This window comes from Sylvia atricapilla, chromosome 23 (assembly GCF_009819655.1).
Source record: "Sylvia atricapilla isolate bSylAtr1 chromosome 23, bSylAtr1.pri, whole genome shotgun sequence".
Lineage (NCBI taxonomy): Eukaryota > Metazoa > Chordata > Aves > Passeriformes > Sylviidae > Sylvia > Sylvia atricapilla.
Window position 1 is genome coordinate 5,874,339 of NC_089162.1, and position 13,184 is coordinate 5,887,522.

Sequence of the window (13,184 nt, forward strand, 5' to 3'; positions counted from 1 at the left end):
GTGAGCTGCAGTGACTGGTGCAGGACAGGTGAGTGACTGATGCAGGACAGGTGAGCTGCAGTGGCTCATTCAGGACAAGTGAGCTGCAGTGACTGATGCAGGACAGGTGAGCTGCAGTGGCTCATTCAGGACAGGTAAGTGACTGGTGCAGGACAGGTGAGTTGCAGGTGACTCATACAGGACAGGTGAGTGGCTCATGTAGGACAGGTGAGCTGCAGTGACTGATGCAGGACAGGTGAGTGACTGATGCAGGACAGGTGAGCTGCAGTGGCTCATGCAGGACAGGTGAGCTGCAGTGACTGGTGCAGGACAGGTGAGCTGCAGTGACTGATGCAGGACAGGTGAGCTGCAGGTGACTGGTGCAGGACAGGTGAGCTGCAGGTGACTCATACAGGACAGGTGAGTGACTTGTTCAGGACAGGTGAGCTGCAGTGACTGATGCAGGGGGTTCTTCCTTCTCCTGCAGCTGAATTCCAGAAGGTACCTGCAGTTCCTGCAGCTGGACAAACACAGCTGGGCAGTTTTGTGCCCGGTTTGCTCTGCAGGGGTGTGTAGGACAAAGCCTTAGGAGTGTTTGCAGGCCGGGGCTAGGGCAGCCCCGCTGGATGTCCAAAATCCTCCTAAGGACCTCCAGGAGGAGCCACGGGAGACTGGGGAAAATAAAAACAGGTGGAATTTTGCTCCTCGGCAAAAGGCAGAAGGGAAATGTCGGGATTAGTCAGTTTTGTGTCTTTGTAACTCCCCTGGGTGTGTCTGTGCCCAGGTGAGCGCTGAGAGCTCCCAATCCCAATGGAAAAGGGAGGGAATTGGCCTTTGGGATCAGCCTCAGGGCACTTGAGTGTCCTGTGAGGTGTGTTTGTTTGTCCTGGAGGTCACAGGTCCTGTCTGCTGCAATTCCTGGGTTTGAAAAGTGCCTTTCTGGAGTTAGGGACAATTCCAGGAGGCTCCTCCTGTGCCTCCTTCACGCTGGGAAGGGGCAGTGCTGATGTTCAGTGAAGAATTGCTGCCCCTCTGCACAACCTCTGCAGAAATGCTGTTCCTTATTCCACTAATGACAGGATTGAATGGTAACTTTGGAGCTGGGGGAGCAGAGGGAGCACTGACTGAATGAGGCAGAACCAGGGATGTTCTTCCTCCTCTCCTTGCTAAAAGCTTTGCCTTCCCAGGGGTGGTTTCCAGGTTTCATTCCTTTGAAAATCCACCCAGCACTTCAATGCACAGAAGGAGCTGAGCCCTTGGAAAAAAAATTTTAAAAAAACAAACCCAGGAAAATCTGAGAGCTGGGTGTTGGTGCTCAGATCTCCTGGCTGTATTTGCAGGGAGATTTTCCCTGGCTGGGTGGTTTCCTCCTGCTCTGTGCAGCTGATGAGGCTCAGCCAGGCCTGACAGAAGCTGTCAGGTAGAGCCCAGACGCTGAATTCGGGGTGATGGAGAGTTCAGTGCTTTCCACAGAGCCTTTCTTCTCCTTCCTGGCTGCTCCAGAAGCCACCTGAGAGAGGAGTGAAAGGCATCGTTAAGAAGCCCAGCCTGTGGCACTGCCTTCCCAGCAGCAGCAGCTCTCAGGGCTGCATTTACAGAGTGGGATGAATTCCTGATGGATCTCAGCTCCCAGCCGTTCCTGCAGCACCCAGGGCTGAGCAGAGAACCTTGGGCTGGGGTTCCAAACTCCTTCCCATTCCTCTGGAGGTCTGGGGGGCTTTGATGTCCCTGTCTGGAGTCCCTGCAGGACTTGCAGTGCTCTGTGTGACCGTGGTCAGCACTCAGTGCTCCCAAACTCTGCTTCCAGCTGAGTCTTGCCTGGTTTTGGGGGATTTGGGGCTGTATCCCAGTGCTTTGGGCTGGAATAGCAGCATTTATCAGGCCAGCCTGCTGAGCTCCAGAGAGGAGAAGCAGGGAAGGTGCAGGGACCTTGCTCTGGGATTATCCCAGCTCTGATGATTGCTTCCAGTCTTCTTCTGGAGAGAAGCGCTGTGTCAGGGCGGGTCTTGGCCAAAGGAATGTGCTCAGAAAATCCTGATAATCCTGTGCTTCCCTGCCGAGGGCAGGCAGTGCTCCTCCAGCTCTGGGAGCTCCACACTCAGTGCCTGAGCCCCATCCCTGTTTCCCCAGCAGTGTAAGGAATGTTGCCATTGGCACACGCAGCCAGGGTTTCATTCCTGGAGCAGCGCTGGATCTCACAGCCCCAGGTGTGCTTGGCAGCTGAAATAGTGCCTCTGTCCTCCGGAGGTAAAATTAGCTGCTCTGGGAGAGAGGTTTTCAGATTTTCATGCCCTACATGAAAACACAGAGGGTGTTTTCCAAAGAAAACCTCTTTTGGCGTCCTCAAATTCAACTTGACCCGGGCTTGTTAGGCCACAGCTCTGCCATGGAATTAAGCTATAGCTGGAGGAGAGCCAGAATCCAATTACATATCCTGCCTAATGGGTCATAATTTATGCAATGGAGAAGGAGGCAGGGATGTTGGTGGGGGAAAAGGGCACTGGGGCTGTGTGGATGTGCCCTGGGAGGGGCTGCTGGGGAATGGGAATGGGGAGGGCAGGGGTGCTGTCCTTCCTCTGGGGTATAAAACATTCCTCTAGGGTATAAAACCTTCCTCTGGTGTCCAAAACCTTCCGCTGGTGTATAAAACCTTCTTCTGGACTGGGGTCTAAAACCTTCTTCTAGGGTATACAACCTTCCTCTGGGGTATGAAACCTTTCCCTGGAGTCTAAAACCTTCCTCTCTCGTTTAAAACCTTCCTCTCTTGTTTGAAGCCTTCTTCTGGTGTTTAAAACCCTCCTCTCATGTTCAAAACCTTCTTCCCTTGTTTAAAATCTTCCTCTCTTGTTTTAAACTTTCTTCTGGTGTTTAGAACCTTGCTCTTGTGTTTAAAATCCTCCTCTGGTGTTTAAGACCCTCCTCTGGTGTTTAAAAGCAGCAGTTCAGGTCAGAAAATAGGTGTCATCGTGGGCTGTACATTCAATAAGGGATCCATGGGCATTGTGAGGATGGCAGAGGTTTTTTTGCTGGAGGCCCTTGTCTAACTGTGCTCGTTCCCTTTCCAGCCTCTCTCCAAGTGGACATTGTTCCAAGCCAGGGGGAGATCAGCGTTGGAGAATCCAAGTTCTTCTTATGTCAAGGTGCGTGGTGGCTGCAGGGCCCCGGGGTGTTTAATCCACAGTGGAGCACACCCTGCCCTGTGGGGGTTTGTGGGGGCTGATGATGTTTTGGGTGGGGTCAGGAAGGGCTCATGAGCAGCAGGGTAAATTTGGGATGTGTGGAGATTGGTAGGTGCTGATATTTTGCCATGGGGTCACTCAGGGCCCATGAACAGCAGGATGGATTTAGGATCTCTGGGGCTTTGTGGGTGTTGATATTTGGCTGTGGGGTCACTCAGAGCCCGTGAGCAGCAGGATAAATTTGTGATCTGTGGAGGTTTGTGGGGGCTGATGATGTTTTGGGTGGGGTCACTCAGGGCCCATGAGCAGCAGGATGGGTTTAGGGTCTCTGGGAGTTTGTGGACACTGATGATACTTTGCCGTGGGGTCAGTCAGAGCCCATGAGCAGAGAGATGAATTTATGATCTGTGGGGGTTTGTAGGTGCTGATGTTTTGCCATGGGGTCAGTCAGAGCCCGTGAGGAGCAGGATAAATTCGTAGTCTGTGGGGGTTTGTGGGTGCTGATAATTTGCTATGGGGTCACTCAGAACCCATGAGCAGCAGGATGGATTTAGGATCTCTGGGGCTTTGTGGGTGATGATATTTTGTTGAGGGGTCACTCAGAGTCTGTGAGCAGAGCAATGAACTGTGATCTCTGGGGGTTTGTAGGTTCTGATGATGTTTGGCTGTGGGGTCACTCAGAACCCCTGAACAGCAGGATGGATTTAGGATCTCTGGGGGTTTCTGGGCACTGATGGTATTTGGCTATGGGGTCACCATGAGCAGAGCGATGAACTGTGATCTCTGGGGGTTTGTGGGTGCTGGTGATGTTTTCTGTGGGGTCACTCAGAACCCCTGAACAGCAGGATGGATTTAGGATCTCTGGGGGTTTGTGGGTGTTGATATTTTGTTGAGGGGTCACTCAGAGCCCGTGAGCAGAGCGATGAACTGTGATCTCTGGGGGTTTGTGGGTGCTGGTGATGTTTTCTGTGGGGTCACTCAGAGCCCCTGAACAGCAGGATGAATTTATGATCTCTGGGGGTTTGTGGATGCTGATGATGTTTCCTGTGGGGTCACTCAGAGCCCGTGAGCAGATGCACTGTGATCTCTGGGGCTCTGTGGGTGACCTTCCGCTGTCTCCCCATCCCTCCCTGTCCCCACGCAGTGGCGGGGGAGGCCACCTTCAAGGACATCTCGTGGTTCTCCCCGAACGGCGAGCGCCTGACCCCCAACCAGCAGCGCATCTCGGTGGTGCGCAACGATGACTTCTCCTCCACCCTCACCATCTACAACGCCAACATCGACGACGCCGGCATCTACAAGTGCGTGGTCAGCAGCCCCGAGGAGGGAGACTCCGAGGCCACCGTCAACGTCAAGATCTTCCGTAAGGCCATGGCTCCAGGGGTTTTCTCCCGGGTTTGTGGGGCAGGGAGAGAGCTGGGGTGCCTTCTGAGGGGAGGTGGGAAGGGGAAAGGGAATGGAGAAAGGGGAATGGGATGGAAAGGAGGATGGGATGGGATGGAATGGGATGGGATGGAAAGAAGAATGGAATAGGATGGAATGGGATGGAGTGGAATGGGATGAAATGGGATGGAGTGAGATGGAGTGGGATGGAATGGAGTGGGATGGAATGGGATGAGTGGAGTGGAGTGGAATGGAATGGATGCGATGGGATGGGATGGGGAAAGGGAATGGAGGAGGGGGGTGGGATGGGATGGGATGGAGTGGAGTGGGATGGGATGGGGAAAGGGAAGGGAAGGAAAATGAGGTGGGATGCAATGGAAAGGAAAATGGGATAGGATGGAAAGGAAAATGGGATGAAAAGGAAAATGGGAAGGAAAGGGAAGAGGAAAAAGGAAAGGAAGGGAAAAAAGAAAGGGGAAAAGGGGAAGGGAAGTGTGGAATCCTTCTGAAAGGCAGCAGAGTGAGGGGTGGAAGGAGCAGATTCTGGTGCTTTTGGCAGGGGGAACAGGAGAAGGGCTGCTGTGGGTGACACAGAGCTCTGGTGTGGGGTGAAGAGGGGCCCAGAGTGCCCCAAGGTTTGCAGTGAGCCCTCAGCTGCTCCAGCAGCTTCTCCCTCCCTGCTGGGAGCAGTCCCTGCACACACCTTGCACTGGGCATTACTCAGAGTGCTCATTCAGCCCACTGTGGGCACAGGGAAATGGAAACGGGGCTGCTGTGGGCAGTGCATCCACTCAGACCTTTATCCTCCCCTGGGAACAAGGAGAGTTCTGGGGATTTGAGGGTTTCTCTGCTCCCCTCGGGCTGGAGGCAGGAGCACAGCTCCAAGGCGTGCTGAGAAAGCCGCAGTGACCTTCTGCTTTCCTTGTTTGCAGAAAAGCTGATGTTCAAGAACGCTCCCACCCCTCAGGAGTTCAAGGAAGGGGACGATGCTGTGATCGTGTGTGACGTGGTCAGCTCGCTGCCCCCCACCATCATCTGGAAGCACAAAGGCAGGGATGTCATCCTGAAAAAGGATGGTAAGGCCTTGGCTCCCGTCCGTTCTGGGGTCAGATGTCCATCTCCCTCCCACACGAAGTGCTGGTGGTCACGAGGGCCAGGAGGAGCAGTCTGTGCCTGGCACAGGGTGTGGATTTCCTCATCCAGGTGCTGTGCTGTGCCGGTGGCAGTCGTGTTCCCACTGAAACAGCCATCAGGCTTTGGCACCAGAGTGAGCCAAGGGGGGCTGCAGCAAAACACAGATCGAAGGAGTGCCATCAAACAGAAAAGCTGGGTGTTGGGTCCAGCCTTTCAGAGGAAAGGGGGTTGAAATCTTTTCTTTGTCTTCCCAGCCATGGTAGAGGGGCTGGCAGAGGCCCTGGCTGCAGCTGAGCAGCGTTCCCAGCCCTGGCACACAGCTGGTGAGGCTGGAGCTCTTGGGCAGCAGGGATGGGTCCCAAACTGCTCAGGATGTCAGCGTGTCTGTGGGAACACTCACCTGTTCATCTCCATGAGCACTGGGCTGCTCTCCACACACCTTTCCTCCTTGGCAGAAGCAGATCCAGCTACGGAGAATCTCCATTTCATGGTGGGGAGGGAGAATTCTGTTCCACCAAGCCCAGGAGGGGCGAGGAGAGCAGCAGCTGGACTGAGCTCCTGTTCCTTTTGTCCCTTGCAGTGCGTTTCATCGTCCTGTCCAACAACTACCTGCAGATCCGGGGCATCAAGAAGACGGATGAGGGCACCTACAGGTGTGAGGGGAGGATCCTGGCCCGTGGGGAGATCAACTTCAAGGACATCCAGGTCATCGTCAACGGTGAGGGGCTCAGAGCAGCGCCTCAGCCCAGGCTGCTGCTGGAGGCGCTGCCTCGGCTTCACACCGTCCTCTTCCTCTGCTGTGTCCACTGGCAGTGTCCGTGGGATGCGTGTCCAGGGTCCTCGGAATGCAGGGAGGGTTTGCCAGGAGAGTTCAGGTGTTTACAGCCTAAAAACACGCTGAGAAACGGGGTGAGGATCTGAGCTGGGTGACACTCACAAGGGTTCCTGGCCACCACACTGGGGGGTTTTGTGTCCCCCCACCCACTGCCCTTCCTCCCCTGTGCTGGTGGCTCTGGACACAGAATCACAGAATGACAGAATCATAAAATCACAGAATGTGGAGGTTGGAAGAGACCTTCAAGATCATTGAGTCCAACCCATCCCTAACACCTCATCTAGATCATGGCACCAGTGCCACATCCAGTTTCCTTTTAAACACATCCAGGGATGACTCCACCACCTCCCCGGGCAGACCATTCCAGAATTTAATCCCTCTGTGAAAAACTTCTTCCTAGTATCCACCCTGAATTTCCCTCAGGCTCGTTGGTGGAACCCCGCAGGTGACAGTGACAGGGTCTGGTGCCATCAGAGGAGCACGGGGAGCCTCCCTGTGGCCCAGCCCTCCCGCCCTGCCCAGCTCACGGTGCCTTTGTCCCCTTGCAGTGCCGCCCTCGGTGCGTGCCAGGCAGAGCACCATGAATGCCACCGCCAACCTCAGCCAGTCTGTCACCCTGGCCTGTGACACCGACGGCTTCCCCGAGCCCACCGTCACCTGGACAAAGTAAGGGGCTCTGGGCTCTGTCCTGCTGGGCTCTGGAAAAGCAGGCTGGAGGGATGGGAATGGTATAATTGGGATGAGTTGATCTTTCTCCCTAAGCCTGGAAAAGCAGACTGGAGGGATGGGAATGGTATAATTGGGATGAGTTGATCTTTCTCCCCAAACCTGGGAAGCCAGGCTGGAGGGATGGGAATGGTATAATTGGGATGAGTTGATCTTTCTCCCTAAGCCTGGAAAAGCAGACTGGAGGGAAGGGAATGTTATAACTGAGATGAGGTTGATTTTTCTCTCCGAACCTGGAAAGCCAGGCTGGAGGGAAGGGAATGTTCTAACTGTGAGGAGTTGATTTTTCTCCCCAAGCCTGGAAAAGCAGACTGGAGGGATGAGAATGTTTTAACTGGGATAAGTTAATTTTTCTCCCCAAACCTGGAAAGCCAGGCTGGAGGGATGGGAATGTTCTAGCTGGGAGGAGTTGATTTTTCTCACAAGAATGGCCTCACAATGGGGCTGAAGTCACCTTCTGCGGTGGGTTAGGTAAGGGAGCACAGAGCCCACCCAGGGAGGAGAACCTGAGAGTAAAAATCCTGTGGGTTGAGAGAAGAACAGTTTAAGTGAGATACTGTAAGTAAGTAAGATAAGACACTGTCCCTGGAATTCTGTAGCCTTTGGTGAGGGATGGGAGCACAGACTGATGTGGGAAAGCTGATGGCAGCTTGGAGTGGTGCCTCGGCAGGAAAGGAGGCACCTTTGGTGGGGTGACAGCTCTGTGGGGTGCCAGGAGCTGAGAGGTTCAGCTGCCAAGAGCCCTGAGGCCAGAAGGGTTGGGATTAGGGCTCAGTCCCAGCTCTGGAGCCCGTGGGGAGAGGAGAAGGTGCTGGTCCCTCTCAGCACGAGGAGCTGCAGCGTAACAATGGGCTGGACCAGCCTCGGGTGGCTTCTGCCAGCACAGCCCCGTGTGCTTTGTGCCCCCCCAGGGATGGAGATCCCGTGGAGGAGGTGGAGGACGAGGACAAATACAGCTTCAACTACGATGGCTCCGAGCTGGTGATCCACAGGGTGGACAAGAGCGACGAGGCCGAGTACATCTGCATTGCTGAGAACAAGGCTGGCGAGGCCGACGCCACCATCCACCTCAAAGTCTTTGGTAACCAACCCCTGGCAGCCCAGCTGGCTGCTGGTGACACTGAGGGCAGCTGGGGGACTGTCCTGGGGGCACACTTGGCTTCCCATTGGGAGGTTTCCTCCCAAATTAGCCCTAGACCAGGACAAGGATCTTGCTTATCCCAGTTCATGCCTGCTGGGGCTGATCCCCAGCTGCTGCTCTGCCTCTGCACCTCTGTGTGTGTGGGGAGAGCTCATCCAGCTCCTCTCTGCTAAAACACAGCCAGGGCTGGGGGATCAGCCCCACAGGCTGCTGGAAATACCCTCCAGCCTGAATCCTGATGCACCAAAAAGAGCTTTAGCACTTGAGTGGGGCTTGCTGCAACCTGGGCAGGGGGCTGAGCTCCACCCCAGCACGGTGTGAGTGACCTCAGGCTTGTGGGAGTGAATCAGGAGCTCTCCTTTCCCCCGGGAATCTGGCAGTGTTGAGGGATGTGGAATTCTCCCTGCATGTCACCTGCCAAAGCTGCTTAGCAAGGGGCTGATTTGGGGCAGTGGGGTGGGAGAGGGAGCTGCTAATCCCAGGGGCTGAGCATCTGTTCACTCTGGGGTGGGTCCTCTCAGGAGCCTCAGCTGTGAGAATGAGCAGAGGAGCTTTTTCAGGGGGTTATTTCTGCCAGGAGGTGCCCTGGGGGGAGTCCCTCTGCCCCTTCCCCTGCTGGCAGTAAATTGTCCCCTGGGCTGCTGGTGACAGACAGGCTTCACCCTGAGCCCAGGCTCCTTCTCCTTGCCCTCCTCAGCCAAGCCCAAGATCACCTACGTGGAGAACAAGACAGCCATGGAGCTGGAGGATCAGATCACACTGACCTGCGAGGCCTCGGGGGACCCCATCCCCTCCATCACCTGGAGAACCTCCACCAGGAACATCAGCAACGAGGAGAAGGTACAAACCCTTCTTCCCAAAGCCCCCCGGGGGTGCTGGGCTCAGCACAGCTCCTCCCTGCCTGTCCCTGGCCTGGAATTGCATGTGGATGCACGTGGAGCTGCTGCTGTCCCTGCACGGGTCACACCTGGGGCCCTCCTGGGCAGAGCCACCTCGGCTTGGGACAGCTCAGGGGACATTTGGGAATTCCTGCCGTGTTCACCAGGGGCTGAATTCACCTGGAGAAACCCTCAGCCCTCTCCAGAGCTGCAGGAGGCTTGTGGGAGGTGGGGGTGAGCCCCCTGATCCCTGAGCTGTGCGGGTGGCAGGTGAGGGCTGCTCCCTCTCCAGGATGCAGTGGATCCAAAATGAGCCTGTTCATCCCTCCTCCTCCTCCTCCGTGCTGTCCCTGACACTGCACATCCCCGAGGCACAAAAGCCTGGCTGCCTTTTGTGCTCACCTGTCCTGTTGATCCCATCAGTACCATTTTGTTCTTAAAAGGCAAAAATAATTAGCAGTTTTTTTCTCCTTCTTGAGGAAGAGTGCTGGTGTTGTTACTGGGGACAGCTCCTGTAATGGGGCGAGGTTAGTTTGTGCTGCTGTACTGGGGATGGTTCATAAGTGATCTGGAGGCAGAATTTGGAGCCAGAGAAGGCTTGGACAGAAGTAGGAGTGAGGAGTTGTTGCTAATTAATAATCTCCTAATAACAGGGCATTTCAGGGCTCAGCTGCCTTGGCCATGCCAGAGGTTCTGGCTCAGTGTGGAGGCAGCAGGTGACACTCTCAAAGTCTTGGAGCAACAGAGGTGTCCACTGTCACTGGTCCCCACAGCTGCTGTCCTGCACTGCAGCTCCTAAATGAGCTTTTTTAATTGCCCCATGACGTCAGCCCCTCCCCACGTTGTTCATGTGTAACTTTATTAATCAGGGTGCCAGAGTTTTCCAGCTTCAGTTCTTTCTGAGCATCTCTTGGATCCCAGGGCTGCTGTGAATCCCTGCAATGTTCAGGGAGAGGTTTCCAGAAGCTGCAGCCTGAGCAGGGGAGCTGTTTGGGCAGGATTTGAGGTTATTTATTCATGGCTTTGTCCCTGTTAGGAGAGCCCTGGGAGGTGCCAAGGGCTCCAGTGCTGCTGGCTCTGGAGTTTGGGTCACAGCCATGGGCAGAGCTGGGGCAGGGAAGGGAAAATAAAAACTGAATCAGGTGGTAGAAGAGCCCCCCCGTGTTCAGCCCAGTTAAAAACCATCAAGAGCTCCGTGGCAAAACTGCTAACTGATTTTTGCTGATTTTTGAGACTCTGCTTGATGCTCTCAGGTGATCAGTAGCAAGGGAAATGTTCATACCTGACACTCTCAGACAGGGGAACAGCCAAGGTTTGAGGTTCTGCTTCAAACCTTCAGGGCAAACATTCTTTTATCACATCCCATGCACTTTCTAGGCTGGATTATTTTGTGTGTGTGTGTGTGTGTGCATTTTGTTTTGGTTTGTTTTGTACTTTCCCCATTCTCTCTCTCGTGCTCTAAGTTGAGGTGAACGTTTCAGACGTCCAGAAAATCCTGAGGTCAGAATAGCTCCATATTCTGCTGCAGATTCTGTTAGAATATTTAATTCTATTAAATATTCTCTTACAAATGCATTTATTCGGTTCATTCTCCGCTCTCTTTCTCTGGGACAGCACAGGGAAGTGGATGGTCTTTGATGCAGGACAAACAATGCTATTTTAAGAATTACCAAGCCTACTTTTGAATATTTCTATTATCCAGGTACTTGGATACTTCTCTCTTGCTTCGTGTTGTTTGCTCTTGTAGTCATCCCTCAGTGTAGATTTTTAGAGATGCCTTAACTCCCATAACATTCTGGAAAACCTACCCTTTAAATGCCCAAAGGAGAAGGAAGTTGTAGTTCAGCTGTGTCTCCTGGCAGATTTTGGGGTGTCCCAGTGTCTGGGTGCTCAGCCCCCCTTCCATGGGGCAGTTGTGGGGACATTGCAGGGTTTGTCACCCAGCAGAGGAGCTCAGCCTGTGGGGAGGGGAGGGAAACACTCTGCAGGTCCTTGATCCTTTATCCAGAGCTGGATTCACTGGGAGCTGCTCTCCCCATTCCCTGGAATTCCCAGAAAACACGGGGAGCATCTTCTCACCCAGGGAGTCGTACAACAGAGGAAGGGATCAGCTCTGATTCCTGCATCCCAAAACCCACAGTCTGACCTGTGTGCTGTCACTGGGCCTTTCCCCAGGGCTGCCCCTCGAGGCTCCCTGCTCCTCCAGCAGGAAAATGCGGATTTCTGCAGGATCTGAGCTGCTGGGCTCAGTTTCAGTGTGTGCCCCCCGTGTGACAGGGGAGCTCCATCACTGCATTGTGCTGTCCCACAAACAGCCCAGGCCACCCTTCCTCTGCTCTGCCCAGCAGCCTCCCCCAGCTCTGTGTTGTCGGCAGCCAAAGCAAATGGGCGAGTTTTGGATAATTCAGGAGTCTGAGAGTGCACGGGAGCTTTGGATCCCCCCTGGCTCCCTGCTGCCTGGGGCTGCTCTGTCCCTGCCTTGGTGAGGAGGAGTTAGTCAGGAATTCTCGGGGATGGGGAGTGTGCCTCTGCCTCTTTCCCCACCCTCCTGAGAGCTTGGGAATGGGCGTTTTTCCTTCTTCATCTTCCCCTGGGTTGACACCGAGGGATAAAAGTGTCCCCCTGTGCTGGCACTGCAGAGAGCAGCAGTGGCAGGGGACTCCCTCACACAGGACATAAAAAAGGGATTATTCTGGATTCTTGGGCTGCCTGCTCAGCTTTCAGCCCCCTGTGCACAGCAGGATGGATGCACGTGGAGATGCCCAGCTCCTGGAGGTGTCCCCAGCCCTGCAGGGGTCGGTGAGCTGCCCCTCAGCCTTCCAGCCACAGAGGCACCATTTGCTTTCAGCAGAGGCGTTGTCAGGCCTCTGTGTGTCCCATCTGTCAGTATTTCAGTGTTCCCTGGCAGCCCCCTGGCAGCAGGGCTCTGTTTTTGGTTCTCATTCCCCGAGCCTCCATCTCCATCCCTGTCGCTCGTGTGTCGCTGTGACGTCCCCACGGTGTCACTGTGCCAGCGGTGCCACCCTGGCCCTCATCTCAGCAGGTCATTTTTGACTCCTGAGCTGAAGGGGATCACCTGAAATAATAGCAGAGACCAGGAGATACCTGAAATAAAAATTACAGGGGGGGAAATGGAATGCAGCAACCCGGCTCTTTGTGGAGCACAGGGGACGTGGCCCGTGCTGCTGGTGGCTTTAATGAGAGGGGAATTTTGGCTTTAATGTGAGGTTTGGGCACGTTTCTCTGCTGTGGGGCTGTCCCCAGCCCAGCAGGACCCAGGTGCTGCCACCTCTGAGCACAGCTGGGGGCTCCTGTGCAGCTCCAGGGCACAGCCTGCATGGAACCAGGGCTCCGACTGCATGATGAGCACTTTAATGAGTGTTAATTAACGGGGGTGGGCTGGCAGACAGAGCAGGGGCAGAGCTCTGTCCTCTGCCATTCAGTGGGCAGTCACTGCCTGAGCACCAGGTGTGTAGGGCAGGTGAGCTGTGACCAGGGGAACAGTCACTGCTGTGTCATAAATCACTCTCCAGGTGCCATCAGCCTTCGGTCAGTCATTTAAACACCAATTAGAGGCTGTGAAATAAATGGTGATGCCAAAACTAAATTGCTGGGCGAGGGAAGATCCCCCCACACACTCACACACAAACAGGAGATTCACAGCTCGGAGCCTGCATGTGCACACAGCTCATCGTGCTGCAAACACTGGTACCTGAAAGCAACCTTTGATAAACTCTTATTGCTTTTTTTCTGTTGTTCTTGTTGTGTTCTATATCTGTCCTCTCCAGGCTTCGTGGACCCGGCCCGAGAAACAAGAGGTATAAGATTACCAGACCTTTAGCAAACTCCTTAGGTTGTTGGTTTTTTTTTTCTTGGTTTCTCTTCTAAGCATCACAGATTAACCAATCTCTAGTGCAGTAACCGACTAA

The 13,184-nt window shown here is 54.4% G+C and overlaps 1 protein-coding gene across 10 annotated transcripts in view; it reads left to right on the forward strand.

Annotated features, from left to right (window-relative positions):
* The window catches only part of NCAM1 (neural cell adhesion molecule 1), an 88,146-nt gene that overhangs the window by 40,075 nt on the left and 34,887 nt on the right, over window positions 1-13,184 (forward strand). For 6 of the 10 annotated variants that reach the window (XM_066334746.1, XM_066334747.1, XM_066334751.1 and 3 more), the window contains exons 2-9: window positions 3,045-3,119; window positions 4,303-4,521; window positions 5,474-5,617; window positions 6,256-6,393; window positions 7,059-7,176; window positions 8,148-8,317; window positions 9,075-9,217; window positions 13,044-13,073. In XM_066334746.1, the coding sequence (XP_066190843.1) occupies window positions 3,045-3,119; window positions 4,303-4,521; window positions 5,474-5,617; window positions 6,256-6,393; window positions 7,059-7,176; window positions 8,148-8,317; window positions 9,075-9,217; window positions 13,044-13,073 (1,037 nt within the window). The remainder of the gene's footprint in view (window positions 1-3,044; window positions 3,120-4,302; window positions 4,522-5,473; window positions 5,618-6,255; window positions 6,394-7,058; window positions 7,177-8,147; window positions 8,318-9,074; window positions 9,218-13,043; window positions 13,074-13,184) is intronic. The other 4 variants (XM_066334749.1, XM_066334750.1, XM_066334755.1 and 1 more) reach the window with 1 other exon arrangement.